This window comes from Paramormyrops kingsleyae, chromosome 19, assembly GCF_048594095.1.
Source record: "Paramormyrops kingsleyae isolate MSU_618 chromosome 19, PKINGS_0.4, whole genome shotgun sequence".
NCBI classification, from domain to species: domain Eukaryota; kingdom Metazoa; phylum Chordata; class Actinopteri; order Osteoglossiformes; family Mormyridae; genus Paramormyrops; species Paramormyrops kingsleyae.
Window position 1 is genome coordinate 18,239,608 of NC_132815.1, and position 18,358 is coordinate 18,257,965.

At 41.8% G+C, this 18,358-nt stretch overlaps 2 protein-coding genes and 1 long non-coding RNA gene across 5 annotated transcripts in view; 2 read left to right on the forward strand and 1 right to left on the reverse strand.

Moving 5' to 3' along the window:
• Nucleotides 1-11,192, forward strand: galcb (galactosylceramidase b). Of its 2 annotated transcripts, none has more exons than XM_023825358.2 (17): nucleotides 1-237; nucleotides 355-423; nucleotides 865-928; nucleotides 1,056-1,169; nucleotides 1,395-1,534; nucleotides 1,690-1,728; nucleotides 2,329-2,456; nucleotides 3,532-3,687; nucleotides 4,104-4,228; nucleotides 7,212-7,339; nucleotides 7,453-7,542; nucleotides 7,658-7,747; nucleotides 7,978-8,122; nucleotides 8,848-9,028; nucleotides 9,360-9,523; nucleotides 9,619-9,695; nucleotides 10,050-11,192. In XM_023825358.2, exons 1-17 carry the CDS (start codon nucleotides 91-93, stop codon nucleotides 10,191-10,193), a joined length of 2,001 nt encoding a protein of 666 aa, XP_023681126.1. In that variant the 5' UTR covers nucleotides 1-90; the 3' UTR covers nucleotides 10,194-11,192. The 2 variants fall into 2 exon arrangements, with proteins under 2 accessions (XP_023681126.1, XP_023681125.1); XM_023825357.2 differs by lacking the exon at nucleotides 2,329-2,456 and adding an exon at nucleotides 3,094-3,224.
• LOC140581139 (uncharacterized) lies at nucleotides 4,625-13,798 on the reverse strand. Its single transcript, XR_011984180.1, has 3 exons — nucleotides 13,665-13,798; nucleotides 8,824-9,097; nucleotides 4,625-8,567 (listed from the first exon to the last, which is right to left on the reverse strand). It is a non-coding gene; the product is annotated as an uncharacterized lncRNA (long non-coding RNA).
• Nucleotides 12,661-18,358, forward strand: part of LOC111850942 (poly(A) polymerase type 3-like) — a 16,471-nt gene continuing 10,773 nt past the window's right edge. Inside the window, exons 1-9 of one of the 2 annotated variants that reach the window (XM_023825356.2) lie at nucleotides 12,661-12,858; nucleotides 14,283-14,453; nucleotides 14,696-14,762; nucleotides 14,905-14,986; nucleotides 15,380-15,489; nucleotides 16,287-16,340; nucleotides 16,499-16,610; nucleotides 16,839-16,928; nucleotides 18,113-18,251. In XM_023825356.2, the coding sequence (XP_023681124.2) occupies nucleotides 12,851-12,858; nucleotides 14,283-14,453; nucleotides 14,696-14,762; nucleotides 14,905-14,986; nucleotides 15,380-15,489; nucleotides 16,287-16,340; nucleotides 16,499-16,610; nucleotides 16,839-16,928; nucleotides 18,113-18,251 (833 nt within the window). In that variant the 5' untranslated portion in view covers nucleotides 12,661-12,850. Of the gene's footprint in view, nucleotides 12,859-13,644; nucleotides 13,784-14,282; nucleotides 14,454-14,695; nucleotides 14,763-14,904; nucleotides 14,987-15,379; nucleotides 15,490-16,286; nucleotides 16,341-16,498; nucleotides 16,611-16,838; nucleotides 16,929-18,112; nucleotides 18,252-18,358 lie in introns of those variants that run through there. The other variant, XM_023825355.2, reaches the window with a different exon arrangement.

Consider the following 18,358-nt stretch of genomic DNA (forward strand, 5'->3'; position numbering starts at 1 on the left):
TATCATATGACTCTGAGTATGAGGAATCGCTGTCCTTTGCTCTGCAGTCAGTTGTAGGGCGCTGGTGGACATCATCGCACTGTCGAGGAGATGTTTGCTTCTCGGAATGGCTTCGTTCATATCTGTACATGGGTGTTTTTGTGTCTCCGTTTGAGCGGCGCGGATGATTACGTCTTGGACGACAATGTTGGGTTGGGAAGGCGATTCGATGGGATTGGTGGTTTAAGTGGCGGCGGAGTAAGTGTTGCATTAAGTCATTCGGAAAGGGTTTGCTTTTAAATAAATACTCCCTTTATCTGGAAGTACTGCATTTAACTTGCTTGTATGTAATTACAATTTCTTACCACATTTTAGGCGACGACTAGACTACTTGTCAACTACGCCGAACCGTATCGGAGCCAAATATTGGATTACCTATTCAAGGTACACCGATTGCGTGTTTCCAGTTCATTTAACTTTGGTTCTTCGGTTGTAGACGGCAGCACCTGCAGGACTGTACTTCTGCACCCCTGAAGTTATGTGCTTATAGTTTGTTTAAAATATTTTGTTATATTTTCTATGACTTATCAGCCACCAACATTTATACAGATTTTGAAAGAGGAAAATGTGATTAATCAATTAATAAATTAATCAATAAGCAAAAGGGGGGGGGGGGGGGTGAATATACGAATGTATACTGTGCTGCACGTTATAGGAATCACTAAGGTTTTCATTTTTGCAATGTAATTATTTTGCAATATTTTGGCACCAAAAATTTCCCAAATTCATTTTGATGAGTCCTCTGTGTGTGTGTGTGTGTGTGTGTGTGTGTGTGTGCACGTTAAACATATACGATTTACTAAATGATCCAGGTTTGTTTTCCAGCCAAATTTCGGTGCCTCCTTAGACATCATCAAAGTCGAAATTGGAGGCGATGCTCAGACCACTGGTAAGGAGATTAGTGGCGGCTGTACCCTCAGTAATGGAGGAATTTATCTGGAATTGTTCCTGTAAACGTCGACAGCTGTAAGAATGAGGAAAGGACTTTGAATAAAACCTTGTGACTGTCTTGACAGATGGCACGGAGCCTTCGCACATGCATAACGAAAATGACGAGAACTATTTCCGGGGTTATGAGTGGTGGCTCATGAAAGAAGCGAAGAAACGCAACCCCAACATCACTCTAGTTGGTAAAGTGCCTGCACTTTCATATTTGTCAAGTCAAGTCAACTCAACTTTATTTATAAAGCCCTTTACGTACAGCAACCACTGACCAAAGTGCTGAACATAGGAAATTTGTGTGTCTTGACTTTCCGTAAAACAAACATAGAATACGAGGAAGGAACTTTAAAAAGCATTGAACATTAAGTACAGTATAAATAAAATTGTATTTATTTAATTCTGCTTTTCTGAAGCATTGCCCTGGGCGTTCCCTGGTTGGGTTGGGCATGGGACCAACTGGCCTTATGACTATCCAGACATCACTGCCTACTATGTTGTTTCCTGGATTATTGGGGCAAAACAGTACCACGACTTGGACATTGATTATATAGGGGTACGTGTCACCTGGATTATCACTCAATGAGATGCATTCACGTTTTCCAGAGTTAATTTAACAGCAGGAAAAAACTAAATATTGACTTTGCTAAATCGGTGATTTGAATGTTTGGTTGGGTGTTTAGACCAAACTTTGTTTTGTGTTCAATCCAGATATGGAATGAAAGAAAGTTTAACAGCAATTACATTAAGGTAAGCTGTTTTTTTTTTTCCTTTTTCATTTTTGGGGCGGATTCTTCTGGTCCATGATGGATGTCAGAGGTCGGCAACTTCGGTTTTTTGGTTGTAAACGGCAGCACCTGCAGGACTGTACTTCTGCACCCCTGAAGTTATGTGCTTATAGTTTGTTTAAAATATTTTATAGTTTCTATGACTTATCAGCCACCAACATTTATACAGATTTTGAAAGAGCAAAATGTGATTAAATTAATCAATAAGGGAAAGGGGGGGGGTGCTTATCACGCATTTCAATGTGTGCTCTACTGACTCAGCCCATATAATAAGAGACTTCAACCTCTCCTTTGGCTTTATTCTCAATGTGTCCCTTATTTATCTGAAAGTTAAAGAATAAAGTGATTTGAAAATATAACTAAATACAATGCATGTGTCATTGGAACGCGAAAGCCAGTAGAGCACACAATAAAGGAGTACCTATCAATTCATCCATTTGAAAAGTATGAAACTGACGCTTTGGAGCTCTGTTTGACGCTCTGCTTCCCTAAAATTACTGGGTAAGCTTCTTCAGGCAGCCTCTCACTCCCTGCTTCGCTGAGAACGTTGTGTGTCGCCAAGGTGCTCCGTGACACGTTGGATAAGGTTGGCTTAACCCACATTGGCATCATCGCTGCCGATGACAACTGGGGCATCTCCGTTGCCATGATAAGCGACTCGTATCTCAACGATGCGGTCGAGGTGATAGGGTAAGTAAGGAAGTGAGATACGGGAGGTCATTTTTCTACAGAAAGGAGGAAGAAAAAACGCATCCCTTAATAATGGTACTGGCTTGTAGGGAGGCTTTGTTTCCCCATGGTGAGCTCTATGATGTGGTGACTGACACAGCAGATGCAAGCAACATATAAGCTTATTCTTTTTACTGGAGGCAATGCAACAAACAGTAGATCTGTTTTTAAGCTTTGTGGGGCTCTTTTTCCAACTGCCTGTCATTCAGGGTGGTTTTTTTATCAAAAGCAACAACTGACAGTGAATGTTGGTGGCTGATTTTTTACTTTTTTAAATATAATGATCTGAAGCTGCGTTTGGCACATGAAGGCTGCATGCACTTGCCCCTCTGTTGAAAAATGTTATATTCCAAGGGTTCTCAACCATGCTATCATCCAACATCTACATATTCCGTTTTAGTCCTCCACCTACAGGGTTGGACCAGGTCAAGTTGTGTAATTAGTTGACAAGTGCAATTAGATCTGCAGGTGTTGGAACAGAAGGAAGATGTGTATTGATGGGGAGGGGTTGTATATGTGTCCTTAGTTCTTCGTAAGCACAGCTTGAGCACTCTGGTATGTGTTTTTTCTCTCTGTCTCTCTTGCTGTGGCTGCCAAGCTTCTGCGTTACACCTTGGATAAAAGTGGTTTGGAAAAGGTTAAAATCGTGGCCAATGATAACTTGTGGCAGCCCATATCTACGTCCGTGCTTCTCGATCAAGAACTCTCCAAAGCGGTCGAAGTCTTGGGGTATGCATGTTGAAACTTCATTTCTGTTTTACGGGTGGCTCCATTGCAACTCTGGCAAGTTTTGGCTCCTTTCGCTACCAGGCCATGGGGAAACAAAGTTCTCCAAAGCTCAGTAAGAGCGAGGTGGGCTTTTATTAGCCGCCTCTGCTACCCGAACTCCCCACTGCTTTAGAAAATTGATGGTTCTCTGATTTGATGACTAAAAGTTATCATGTTCAATTCGTCGGTGGTGGTGTTGTAGCCTCGAGTGATGCCATGTGTAACGGACAGCTTGTGATCGCACGTGTGTCCTTTATGGTGTCCACAGGGCCCACTATCCGGGCACCACCACGGTCATGGAGGCCTTATTGACAGGGAAGCCCCTGTGGGCCTCGGAGGACTACAGCACCTTCAATGACGACATCGGCGGAGGATGCTGGGCCCGTATCCTCAACCAGAACTACGTCAATGGCAAGATTACAGCGTATGGGCCCGTCTCACTGTGTGCTCTGTCTGACATGCTCGTCCCAACACGGTTTTAAATCTGTATCTTTTTATCCATTTTTATTAGGGGTGCACCGATCGATCGGCGCACCGATCGATCGGCCTCGATCACGTTAATTTGAGGGGATCAGAAATCGACCATATTCCCATGAGATCCACCGATCTTAGTTATATGCTTTTAACTCTTTGGGGTCGAGTATGTCGTTCGACGACATCGCGTACTTTTCGCCTCTATTTCAGTTTATAAATATCTCGCTGAAAACTTAATGTATAATCATGAAAAAAACGCTGGCTAAATCCGTAATCTGTCTTCTTTTCAAAACGTCCATTGTCGGAAGTATTAAAGTTTTAAAAATTAGGTTAAAAACTTTTTTTTTTCTCTTTCTTGTGATGCAGCACCATTTCGTGGAATCTGATCGCCAGTTACTACGAAGACCTGTCATTTGGCCGTGACGGACTGATGACCGCTGAGGAGCCATGGAGTGGAAACTATGTGGTGGAGTCTCCTATATGGATAACAGGTACTGATGGATGTAGAGTGCACTGGTGTGAGCTACTGGAATTGCCAGTGACCCCCCAGTATGCCTGCTGGTGTGGCATCATGCTGAAATAGCTGATGTAGGATCAAGTGCGGTTACCTTAGTACAGGGGTGGGGAACCTAATCCATGGAGGGCCAGTGTGGGTGCAGGTTTTTAGGATGACTGGCAATCGGGCAATAACAGTGGGTCCCCAGGACTGGAGTTAAGGACCACTGCTTTATTATTGGCTGCTTGCAAGGTTATTTCAAACACCCACACCAGCCCTCCATAGATCAGGTTCCCCCCCCTACTCTAGTACAACGACACTGAGATGCCCATGTCGAATGTGCATATCTATAAAGAAATGTGACAAACAACCAGGTACAAATTCAGTAGTTAAGCAAAATACAAGCTACATTCATGATTCAAGGAAGGTAATGTATTACACTTGGAGGCTATATATATGCAGGATTTCACTGAGCATGAGTGTTGCATTACAGATGAGATGATACAAGAGTGTGAACAACAAAACATTGAAACAAGTAGTACTAGGCAATAAGGACAAGGTTCTGCAACAATAACGTGCAGGACATAAGTCATTGGACCAGGCAAAGGTGCTTGCATAAGCACTTCTTTACACAGCTTGTAGTTAGAGTATAGAATAGTCTTCCTGTTAGTGTAGTGCAAGCTAAAACCTTGGGTTCCTTTAAATCAGAGCTAGATAATATTTTAACAACTCTGAGCTATTAGTTGAGTTCTCCCCCAATGAACTTGATGGGCCGAATGGCCTGCTCTGGTTTTCTAAATTTCTTATGTTCTTAACATGAGTAATGGACAATAGTGTACAATATGGGTGTTACATTTAATAGATCATTCAGAGTAGATATTGCACAGTATCTTACAGTAGCATAAAAGTGCATTGTAATACTGTTGCACAAATTAGATAGGGGGACAAAAAAGGTAGAGTCATGGTAGGAATGACGTTCAGTTTGGCAGTAGGAAAAGCTTCTTCAGAGCTGGGTCTGCTTGAACATCTTCTGTCCTTTACCAGACAGCCAAGGAGTGGTCAGACCATGGCCGGGGTGAGGTGGGTCAGTAATGACACTGAGGGTCTTCTGAGAGGCATTGATTCTTTAACTTCCTTAATTTGTGCTTCTTTGGCCAGAGACGATGTGAGGTCCTCTGAACACCAACATGGATACACTTACATGGATGGGGATGTTTTGCCCGCTCTCCTAGAGCCTCTCCTGAGTTGTTTTGCTTTCTTGGTGTTGATGACTGAGTACCCCGGGCTAGTTTCTTTTCCTTTTCCTTTCTACACTAGTGGCCAAAACTGTGGAAACACTTTCACTTTTCTGAGATTGCAGAACTTCATTCAACTGTTGCTCCAGTTACTTTTATATAATCATGTGACATATGATGTTTGTAAAATCATACATTGGACGAGTAAATAAGTAACTGGAGCAACAGCTGAATAAAGTTCTGCGATCTCTAAAAACTGGAAGTGTTTCCACAGTTTTGGCCACTAGTATATATGCTGACTCATCATTGTTGGAGATCAGCCCTGTGACTCCAGTATCATCTGCAAATTTGATGGTGAAAGGCATGGGAAAATTATTGATTCCTCTTCTCAGCTTTAATCTTTTTTGTTGTTCCTCCGTTACTTAGACCTGTTAGGGCTGCTTCATACATACTACTGTGTGACTTCATTCTTGCATGACACCGAAATTCCAGCAGTGAAACTTGCCGAGCTTGTTAGTGCAGTTTAGTGGTATGCTGTTATTTGTTTTTCCAATTCTGTACAAAACGAAAGACTGATCTTTGTGCCAGATTTAATAATGAACTATAAATGTTGTGGGTAGGTACTGTGGGACTGTTTAATGAGTACCGGTCAAAAAATGCTTGTGATGCATTTGTATTTTAGCTGTTATTCACCTTGTAGTAAATGGCCTAAAGGCAACGAAGTAATACATCAAATATTGCAACAACCAAGAGAAGAGTTCAGCAGTTCACCAAATTTTAAACCCATCAAAATAGCCATTTTTTTGATGACGGCATTTTAGAGCTATGATTGATCATGATTCATATTTTACCCAGAATCGTGTATCCTGATCTAATATAATATTATCTAATACCTGGACAAGTTCCAGTTTGTGAACGACAGAGAAGAGAGTGCAGCATTTTGTTTGCTGCTGTTTATAGCTCTAAGTTTGTGTTCTAACGACTAAACCACTAGTGTAGCACTACCGTGCCAACATGCTGGTTTACAGTTGTATAATTTAACAGCTTAGTTTTATGCTAGTCACAATCTACCCTGCTGATATATGTAATATATATTTTTATTTTCCCCACTGTATGCAATACATAAACTTGAATGACTTGCATTTTTCTAGAATAGCTTTTGCAGTTTGGAATCTATCCCTCTGTCATATGACATGCACACAGTTGCAGAAAGATATGGTGCGAGATACGTCGTGGTTTGTGAGCAGTATCGCTGCTCTCCATCTGAGCTGACATGTCTGTAAGAGTATTACAAAATTTCTTAGTTTAAACTTTTTGCTGAGCTACTGTGCCATTGCCTTAAAACACATACATTATTTGGTCAAAGTATGTGGACACCCCTATTTGGAGTTTAATTATTCGTCACACTCATTGTTGACACACTTGCAGAATTAAGCACACAGCCATCTCCGGTAACAAGCGCTGGCAGCAGAATGGCTGGTTATACAGAGCAAGTTCAGGTTCATTGAAGAGCCTGATACTGGGCATCCGTACCCAACGAGAATGGCAGCAGATCCCACCAATCTTCTTCCGACATCTCATGGAAAACCGTCCTACAGGAATAGTCTATTACAGCAAAAATGGGTGAACCAACATTCAGATAGAGAGGCTAAATAAGCTGGTGTCTACATACTGTGACCATGTGTATATGGCAGGAAGATGCACAGATGTTTTGTCCTTCACACAGATCTTTCTCCTGCTTAGCGCACACAACTCAGTTCACCGATCCGGGATGGACGTACCTACAGACGGTCGGACATTTGGTGCAAGGGGGGAGTTACGTGGCGCTGACAGACGGACAGGGGAATCTCACCATCGTCATTGAAACTATGGTCAGCCGAGACTATTCAGGCAGTTTGCATGCATGTTTAAATGAAAATGACAGTGCTGGCTTTTTTTTAAATGAGCGTAACTCCACAGTGCAAATGTCTGCTTTGTGTTTCAGTCTCACAATCACTCCCAGTGCATAAGGCCCCCACTTCCAGCTTTCAATGTTTCCGCCCAGACTGCCCGCTTCCAGCTGAAAGGATCCTTTGTGCGTATCTCAAAGTGCCTTGGCTTCACTTCATAACCTGTTCGTTGTTTAACTCAATTTTGCTTTCCTGTACAGATTGAAATTGTTTGGTTTTTAATATTTCATTTTTTTCCAGGGGTCTTTAACATCACTGCAAGTGTGGCACTCCAAATTTGATTTCAGTACTCAAAATTCCACATTCTTTAAGAAACTTGCACCCACCCAGGTATGTAATTTTAAAAACATTCAGATTCCCCAAAGGAGTCTTTTTTTTTAAGAGATATAAAAATTTTAGTTTGGTTCAGCAAGTTTTTTTTTTTTGTTGTTGCATATTTACGTGTGTGAGTTTTGACTTTGATGTGACTCCATACTCAAGTGTCCTAAAACTGATGTATTAAAAAAGTCACATGTGCAAACTGCTTCTAGTTAAACCACAGTTTTTTGATGATTATGTAGCTGGTGGACGGCTCCTTCACCCTGGACCTGGATGTGGATGAGGTGTACACACTAACCACCATCACTACAGGCCAGAAAGGGGTCTATCCCCCTCCACCCCCCACTGCCCCCTTTCCTAAAGTATACAAGGATGACTTCAAAGTCCGTAAGTGCCTAAGAAGACATGGCTACCTTCATTTCATAATCTCCACTAATCCTTCATTCCTTTTAACTTCAGTTACTTAAAATTTTATGTTAAGCTGTAAAGCTTCCAGGCGTGTGTGTGTGCATGTGTGTGTGTGCGTGTGTGTACATGCATGCCCTCTTCACTTTGTGTGGGTTAACAAAAGGTGAGCTTAAACAGGTTAACCACATCTAAGGTACAGCAAGGAATTAGAAATTATGTTATGACTTTGAAAGATAATTCCATGACATCCACATGGTGTTTGTCTTGTATCGAATACTTCTTGCCTTGTAGCACAAAGCAATAAACTGTTCAGCTTGCACTGCACATGTGCTCTGAATGTGCTGTTCCTTATGAACAAGGGTTGTAAGTATGGCACGCCGAGGAGAAACGTGATATCCCAGGGCCCACGCTGTTCAGAGTCCAGCTGTTTAGGGGACAAAAACACAACTGAATACTTTTTATATTCTATATACAGGGATGTATAAAACTGGTACGCAAATACACATTCGCATATTGTTTTATACGGCGAATGCTTATTTGCATACCAGTTATATGCATCCCTGTCTATATATGAGCAGCATTATTCTCATACTGTGCTAAGCTGACAAGACTTCACAGCCACCAAGGGAGGTTAGAGTTTTAATCAGCTCAAACAGCACAGAATAATCTTCTTCACTTACCTGCACGTTTTACTTGCTCCTTAGGTAATCCTCCTTTCACCGAGGCGCCAAACTTCGCTGACCAGACCGGTGTCTTTGAGTACTTCATCAACCTGACGGACCCCGGGCCACACGTGTTCACATTGCGTCAGGTGGTCACCCAGCGCCCTGTCACCTGGGCCTCGGATGCCGACCAGACCATCAGCGTGATTGGTGACCACAGCTGGTGCGTGTTCTGACATCGCTCTGGGTGGAAATGCTGCAGCTTGGGCCCCTGGATGCTTCTCTGCCATAACTGTTAGAGCAAAAATACCATTTTTAGTGCTTTTGATCTCTCTTTGGGCCCTTTGAGATGTCAGTGAATAATGTTGGTTTATGTTAATTTTGTCTAAGTATATGTGACCTACAGGAGCTGTTTAGCGGTTTTCATTGCATGCATGAAAATGATTGAATGGAAAAAACAAGAAACACACCCATCCGCCATGAGCTACATAGCATTATGGAACTGCGCATTGTGTTAGAATGCTTCTCTCTTTTTTTTTTTTTTTTTTGTGCAGGCAAAACTTGACAGTAACATGTGACATCTTCATCGAAACTGTCAAGACAGGGGGGGTGTTCATCGCCGCTCGGGTGGATCAGGGGGGAGAGGCTGTCAGAAACGCCAAGGGGGTGTTTTTCTGGGTGTTTGCGGATGGCACCTATAAAGTCACCAATGACATAGGTCAATATTACCGTTCTCAGACACATGCTGGCATGTTCTGTACTCCTGAAATATTCCTGACAACCCCCCCCCCCCCCCCCCTCTATATTTTCCAGCCAAAAAAAGTGTGCTTGCTGAAGGATTGTCTGGAACACAAGCTGGGGTTTGGCATACACTAAGTCTCACAGTCAAGGTTTGTTCTATACCAGGGTTCTTCAAATCTGGACCTCGATTCCAAATCCAGGCCTTGTTTTCAGTTCTCCCAGGTAGTTAGTTTAATGATTACTGATTCTGATTGGCCACAGAGGCTTCACACCTGACTGGCAGGTAAAGGAAGGCTGGAAAACCAGCAGTGCTCGGACCTCGAGGACCGTGATTTGAATAACCCTGTTCTATACCCTCCTAATTGTGAAAGCGTCTAATCAACTAGGATATGAAAACAAAAATAGTATGCTAAGGAACACCTTGTTACAAAGACGTGGTTGAGGATTTTTTGCAAATAATCCTTTGAGCAGGTGCTTCCTGTAATTCCATTGTTTCCTCGTAGGGTGATTTTGCTTCAGGAATGCTGAATGGATACCCACTGTGGAAGTCGGCCGTGGTGCTGCAGCCCAAGAAAGGATGGGCAGCGATCGGCACCAGCACGTTCGAACTCGCTCAGTTCGATAACTTCGAGATTCAGGCAGAGTGACTGTGACATTCCTGCAGATCGCCATGGTGATGTCACATACATGCTCAGCCACACAAGCAAATACTGGGACATGATCCTTTATAGACCAAGGAAACCCTGTTCTGTTGGCTTCAAGTTCGGTCATCTCCTTCATGTTCATGTGGGTCACTGTAAGATTTCTACTTCTCAGAGCTGTTCAGGTTATACAGTTAGGGAATTTCCCAGAGTGTGAGACCATATCAGTACATTATACCATTTCACATCAATGATTAAAAGTTTGTGAAAATAATAGATGAAACACTTAACTTGAAGGATCAATAGGGTAAAAAAGCCTTTACTTAACAAGGATTGAATTTGGCCCAGTTTAATCTTAACATATCAAAATGGTTGAAAATTTTATTGCCCTAAAATACGTGTTCAGGCTTCTGTCATGTAGAGACAAACCCCCATAAGGCCTTTGTGTGTTTCCTTCATGAGTCATGTCTTACATCCTGCCCATTCAACTGAATGTAATGCATATTAAATCGAGCATTGGGATGATGAACTGTGCCTTAGTGGATTGATTTTTTTTATTTATTTAATGAAATTGAAAAAGTGATTTCTGCCAAATGGTATGGGGGATGTTTTATACAATAATGCTATTGTGATCATGTGCCTTGGTTTTCCATAATCAGTTCCCCAACAATGCAGCTTATAATTAAGGAACTGTGCAGATGTAATAAAACCTTAAGGTTTTGATAAAGGGAACTTGACTTTTTTTTTCTTTCTGTTTTCTGAACATTCTGAAATCCAAATGTTTAATACAGTAAGAAATGCACTGAATTTAAACAGGTAAAAATACTGATCAGCAGCACTTTATTTGTTTGAAATAAAAAAAAAATTATATGTGGATTTTTTTTTAATGTGATGTGTTTTTCTCAAGGTTCAGGGAAGTTGTTGGAACACTTGATTTTCCTTAAGAGTTTTACTGAGTGTTTACTGAGTGAGTTTTATGTCTGAATAAAACACAATAAAAAATAACTGTTTGACCTGTCATGATTGTTGGCTATTCTGCAGAAGCAGTTCACATCTGTTTGACCAATTATCTGTTATTTCAAAGCTTGCTGGCTGTCAGAGAAAGAAGAGTTCCTGCATCAAGTGGCAATGCCTACTGTATTTATATCAATGGGTGGGGGGGTGGATGATAGCATTGTTGCCTCACACCATCTATAAGTTAAGGGGTCAAAGCCCACCTTAGCTATGCTTCTCCCTATGTTATTCTTCCCCAAGTTCTCAATTTTCCTCCCACAATCCAAAACATGCAGTTCTACTAATTTTCATTTCTAAATTGCCCAAAGATTGCGATTGTGTGTGAGTATGTGGACCTCATGGACATAAATTGGCCAATCAACCCCTCCCGCCCAGATAATCACAAAATGGGTGGAGACTTCAACACCCTTAGTGCACCTGCCCTGTGATGGACTGCCCCCCCATCTAGAGAGTACCCCAGCCTCACATCCCGTGCTGCTTGGGACAGGCTGCAGGTGTCCCTCATCACCCTGCTCAGGATAAGCTGTAGGAGTGTAGATGGGTTTTGGAGAGGCTGTTGTGCTTTGCAACATTTGTCTAGTACAGTGTTTCCCAACCCAGTCCTCAGGGGACCCTGGATAGTCCACGTTTTTGCTTCCTCTCAGCTTCCGGTACACCTGTACCAGGTATTTGGTGTTCCTGACTGGCTGGGAGCTCGGAGGGAGCAAAAACGTGGACTGTCCGGGGTTCCCTAAGGACTGGTTTGGGAAACACTGGTCTAGTGTGTGTGTGTGATAGACTTCTGTGAAACAGAGTGTTTTGCCACTAACTCGCCATTTTACATACTCTATAGCGAGAATCCTCAGCATATGAATATTAAAACTAGTGTAAATAACTATTAGGTCATGGAACTATTAGGTCATTAGGACAAAGAACAAAACCAGAAGTATTTCTTCTGATCTTTTCACTCACTCTTTTGCGCCCCAGTCCAGTCTAGGATCCAGTTAAAACTTTTACTGATGGTGTTTAAGGCTTTGAATGCCTTGCTTATAATTGTGGGCCCAGATAGGTGAGGTCAACTGACAGATGTTCTGTACCACGAGCCTGGCATAATCAAAAAGGTGACCATGCATTTTCTGAGTATGCACCAAATCTCTGGAATACTCTTCAAATGAGTTCTCTAACACTTGCTAGCTAAGGCTTTGAAATTATACTTCCCCGAACGGAGGTTGAGTCATACTTTGACCAGATCCAAGCTTAAAGTCATATGATGGCTATTTTCCATCTCGCACAGCATTTGCTGCAATTTTTCCAAGACTCTTGCAGTTTGAAAAATCCCACAGAGCAATACAGCTCTGTTTTTCTTTTCTTGTTTTTTTTAATTGTTTTAATTTTTTTATACGGCCCTTTGTAACCACCCTTAAAACTCCATTTCCCAACAGAGACGTGGACCTGTGCTCGTGACGTCACACGTTTACGTAGCGCGTGTTCGGGGTTGCCGTAGAAGCCGACCGTGCGCCATGTTAAGTAGAAACAAAAGGAAAAATCCGCAGCTTCCTAGTTCAGCACGGGAGTAACTGGAAATATTAATAATAAAAACAAACAAACCAACCAACCATGAGCGGGGTGTTTGAGGGGGTCTAATTATTTGCGCGTCGGGAATATATATCATGCAGTTGTAAGTATACACATATATATCTGACACGGTGTTTAATTATGGCGGTTGGGTAACTGGCTAGCGTCGTGGTGACAGCGACCCGAAAATAACACTCGGTCATCCCGCTGTGACAGAAAAACAAAATATGAAAACACATTTCTTTTCTGTTCCTTATATAATTTATACTGGTAAACCGTTTGTAATGTCACCACGGTGTACGAGATGGCTTGGGCCGCTCTCCGTTAACTTTGCTGCTCGCTTTCCGGGTGTCGGGCGGCTCGATTTCACAGTTGGCGCTTTCGGCGGAGCGCTTTGGGGGTCTCGGCCTCACCGCACACCGACGCTTACCTCGGCCATAAAGCCGTGTTCGGCGCCGCGAAAGCCGGCATCACTGCGCAGCTGAAAGCCGGTTGCTTACTAACAAGGGCCGCGCCGCCCTCTCTAGGTAACATATGTCGCGTCTGTTCGGATTACATGACGCGTCGGCAATAACAAGTTAGGATAAAAGCAGAAGTATTGCGATTCTGAATAAAACAAATTAGTTGGCATAATACTACCTCCCTGTTAGATGACTCCCCGTCTTTAGCGTAAATTCGACTCATACACTTTTTTTTTTTTTTTTAGACTGGTAAGTTTAAGAGAGTCAGTTGTACGAAAATGTTTATGACAAGAGGCATGTGGTTTACGTCAGTGGACCCCCGGTGGCGTATATATATAATCAACAAAATCTGGTTTAAACTACAGTAGCAGGATACCGGGAACAGCTCTTGCGGGAACTTTACAGCTCCGCTTTCTGCGAAGCGATATTGATGAAAGCGTGACGTTACCTGATAGATTTGATGTTTTTGCCGAAGATGGGGCTTTGGTGTGTTTTAGTCGGAAGGCGGCACTTGCAGCACCACCTCCTTTTCGCCCTTCTGGCCATTGGATTTATTCAGTCTGCTGTGTAAGATGTTCCCCATAGCCACCACCAACGTGTTTTTGGCGTTACGTTACTTTATTAGTTACCATTATGATCTAGCCTGATGTGTAATATTTCAGATTTCTGGCTAGACGCCCCCTGTTGGCAGATTCCCGTTGTTACATGTGAGCTGCGTGAAAGTTGGTATTCAGGCTATTCTTCCGAATGTTACCGGTTGTGAGTTTGGTTCCGTTTTGTCGTGCTTGTCATGCCCCCAGACCAGGCCTTTTCAGTTAGATACAAGAATGTATTTCAGTTTGCACTCTGGGTCGAAAAGAAATCTTTTCCTTTTTAGTTTTTCAGTAACTTTGACATACAGATTTATGTGCAGCCTTACCTTGCAAGTGTTCCAGTATACTAAGGTTAACATTACTATGGCAGTAAGAGTAACTGAACACAGCAGTGAAGTAAGACTTGTCACTTAACGCATGTTAAATGAGCGTTATTTTAGGGAATGATTTCTAAATGGTGTATTTGTCTTCAGTCCTGCAGCAAATCAACTACAGACATCCCAGCATCAGCCAAAGCACTATGGGATCACATCCCCAATCAGCCTGGCCCTGCCGAAGGAGGCTGACCTGGTGCTGACGCAGAAGCTGTGCGAGGCACTGAAGCCGTATGCCGTGTTTGAGGAGGAGCTCGAGCTGCAGCGCAGGTGATGTGATGGTGGCGATACTGGTAATGGTGGCGTGAGCCCAGGCCCCATTTATCGTCATGGTTACTGTCTCCGCTTCTGACCATGCCCCGACATACCGCAAGCTTACTGTGAATCCCCATTAGCAAGAGCATGCCCAGTTGCAGTGCTGTATAAATTTGCTCCCCCAAAACAATGTGCAAATATTTTCCAGGGAGTTGTATTGCTTGTTTGGAACTAACCTTTGCGTAATCTTTTGACAGGATTTTGGTTTTAGGAAAATTAAACTCACTGGTCAAAGAATGGATTAGAGAAATAAGTGAAAAGAAGGTATGACCCCCCCCCCCCCCTTTGTCTTAAAATAATTTAGAAAATAATCCTTATAATTATTATTAATGTTACATATTCAGTTACAAATATGTCCCATTTCTGAGCCAGATTAGTCCTTAATATATGCATCTTTTTCAAACAGAATCTGCCAGCCTCTTTAGTTGAAAGCGTTGGTGGGAAGATATTCACATTTGGTTCTTATAGGTTAGGAGTTCATACAAAAGGTAAGCTTTTTTTTCCTTTTACACTTTCTGTTTTGGTATTTGTATAGAATGAGGTATAGTGCAATTAAAGGTACATCCACACAAGCTGTTCAGTTTGAGGGCTACTTTTCCCCCTGTGCACCTAATTAAAATGATTACTTATATGTGTGAATATGTTATGTATTTAGTCCTGCAGTTTTACTGTAATACTGTGCATTTGCTGCTTATAGTTCTGTGTAATATTTGTTTGTTTGATACTGGTCTCTCACACGCAATAACACATGAATGTTGATAGTTGTAATTATTGCAGAACATGGATAAGCATTCAGTTTAACGTGTAAAGGTCTGCTTGATCTTTAGCAAATGATAAAGATATTTTTGTGCCTAATTTCCCCCCCTTTGATGTCTTTGAAGGCGCTGATATCGATGCCCTCTGTGTTGCCCCACGTCACGTGGAACGCTCCGATTTCTTCACCTCATTTTATGAGAAGCTAAAAGATCAAGAAGAGGTTAAGGATCTGAGGGTATGAGATCGTCCACGGCCTAGCACCACATGAGACAGTGGGCTGTGCATGCATTTGGCAAAAATTTGTTTTGCTTTTCCACTGCAACAGGTACCATACCTTTGGTATTAAAAATCCGGTACATTCCTTTCTTCCATTGACTTCTGGTCCAATATTAGTACTAAAAGTATCAATCCAACTGGGATAATTTTTCGGTACTTTGGGGTGGGACTTGCAAAAGTATTTATTGTTCATTGGTTCTGCAGATAGGCTGCCTCTGAAACACAATACAACTGACGTCTTGGAAAAAAAACAGTCTCAACAAGATCTGGATGACAACATACAAAAAAAAATGCTATGATACAGTCAGGCTGCACGATGGCATTCAGTTTGAAATAAGAAGCTGTAATTTTGTTGCAATAAACGGTGGGTTATTTATAAAGCAAAAAATGAGTTCAAAATAAATAACCCCTTTAAGAGTGATTTAAACAGCAAAGTTGAAATGATTGGCTCAGAGAGCGCATGCAGAGCTCATGCAAAAGTAGCAACGGTAAACTTGAAACCGATTTTTAAAACACGTACTAGATAATCTTGAAAAGGAACAATCCTCTCCCCATACTATAATGTTCAGACAGTATGATGGTATGAGATAACTGGGTTCAGATCAGGCTATCGCGGTCCTTGTGATGTGAGAATTGCATGAGCATAACACCAGAAGTACTGCACCCGATGCAGTGGAAAAGCGCCCTCGTTGTATGGAATTTTTCACCAAATCAATTGCTGTGTGTGTGAATTGTGACTTGGCTTTCTTTGTCCAGGCTGTGGAAGAAGCATTTGTTCCAGTAATAAAGTTATCGTTCGATGGCATTGAGGTAATGTGTCTTAAACTGTTGTCTATTTGGCAGATAGAAGATATATCAGTTCGGTTGTGTTCGTGGTCTGAGAACAAAGACAAATTGAGGTAGTGAAGAAAATCTCTGTGACAGCTGATTAAGTTATATGCTTCATTTGTGTTGTCTGTTTGTATTAGATTGATATACTGTTCGCCCGCTTAGCACTGCAGACTATCCCGGAATCCCTGGACCTCAGAGATGATAGCTTGCTCAAGAATCTGGACATCCGTTGTATTCGAAGTCTTAATGGTAAGTGTGTGATTCCCTTCAGCTGTAATATGCAGTAGGTGTTTAATCCAAGGCTCATCAGCCATGAAGTTTATGTAGAGATGTAGTAGTCACATCAAGAATTACATGGATATTGACATCAGAAATGTATTTGACAATAGTAGAGTTAATCTTAATCATTTTGATGTCCTTTTGAGTGTGTGTTGTCATGTCAGGCACATTGCTGAAGTAAGTTTCCATTGTTTTCAGGCTGCAGGGTGACTGATGAAATCCTGCACCTGGTGCCCAACATTGAGAACTTCAGACTCACCCTCAGAGCCATCAAGTTGTGGGCAAAGCGTATGTTCAGTGTTTCACTTTCTGGATGGTTGGCTATATGTCTTAAATCAGTGATGTCCCAACCCGGTATCACAGATCAGAATTTGGGCCAATTCAAGCATTTCTTAATTGATGGATATCTAATCCAAAGCTCAAAGTATTTAATTTCCAGAGTCTGCCTAATGCACGTCAGTTCCGCAGATTGTAAGGTTCCATCGTATGCTACAGTAAGCCTGAGGCACATGGCTTGAAACTACATGTGGAAATTCTTTAAATAGCCCAAATGCTCCCTACAGTGTTTGCAATGCCATCCTTTCGAGAGGAGGTATGATTTGCTTTGATTAATACAACAAATCTTGCAGAAACCTCATAAGGAAGAGTATTGTGAAACCAGAAGGCTTACTCAGATGAAGAATGTACAGACACCTTCTGTATGTGTATATATATATTAAAATGTTTATTAAAAGATCGAATGGGGGACTCTGAATCAGCAGATATAAACATCGAATGGATCAGATTGGGATACCAAAAAGTGCATTGAGCTATCCCTACTTTAAACCAGTTAATAGTTGTTGCAAACTATGAATTTTCCTTGTACATGCCACTATACTGTATAGTTTTGATTTATAATTGAATTAACATACTACATTAGGGATGTCTGGAAACACCTCTAATTGTAATAACAAGTAATAAGAAGTAACATTAATGCTGATGATTTAGTGTTCACAGACTGTGGCTGCTTAAAAATATTTAAGGTGGCCTAAAATCCTTTGCCCTCTACTGTTACCATATTTATTGTGAGCCAGCAAATGCATCCATAGCCGGCTTGCATTAATGTTTTCAAGATAAAATGTGTTCAGAGAATTGTTGGCAAAATTTCTGCACTATCTCTACCAAACTGCTAAATTATTGAAGTTTGCTTGGTAATTTTCCTAATTATATTATGTAAGAAACAGACCTTTTGTTTTTACTTTTTACTCTCAAGGAGATTGCAGTTTGTGGTTGTTAAGCTTGAAGTATTTCCTGCATTAATCTTGCTTTGCTGCTGTATGATTACCACATTTTGTGATATAGTTAAACAGTGACTTTGATAAATATTTGCTTTAATTCCCTGCCATAATAAGTCATGGCTTTAATATATTTTCTTTGTGTTGAGTAGGTATTTCAGCAGGGATAGAGTATCAATCATTCTGAAATGTTTGCAGGTCACAACATCTACTCCAACATTTTGGGCTTCCTGGGAGGGGTCTCGTGGGCTATGCTGGTTGCCCGTACCTGCCAGCTGTATCCCAACGCTGTGGCGTCCACCCTGGTGCACAAGTTCTTTTTGGTCTTCTCCAAATGGTGAGGGTGTGTCCTTGTGCCTCTGACAGTTGCTTCTCCATTTAACGCTGCTTTCTTTTGCTGACAGAGACAAGTTTTCCTTATTCTTGACCTTTCCCTGTCTGTTG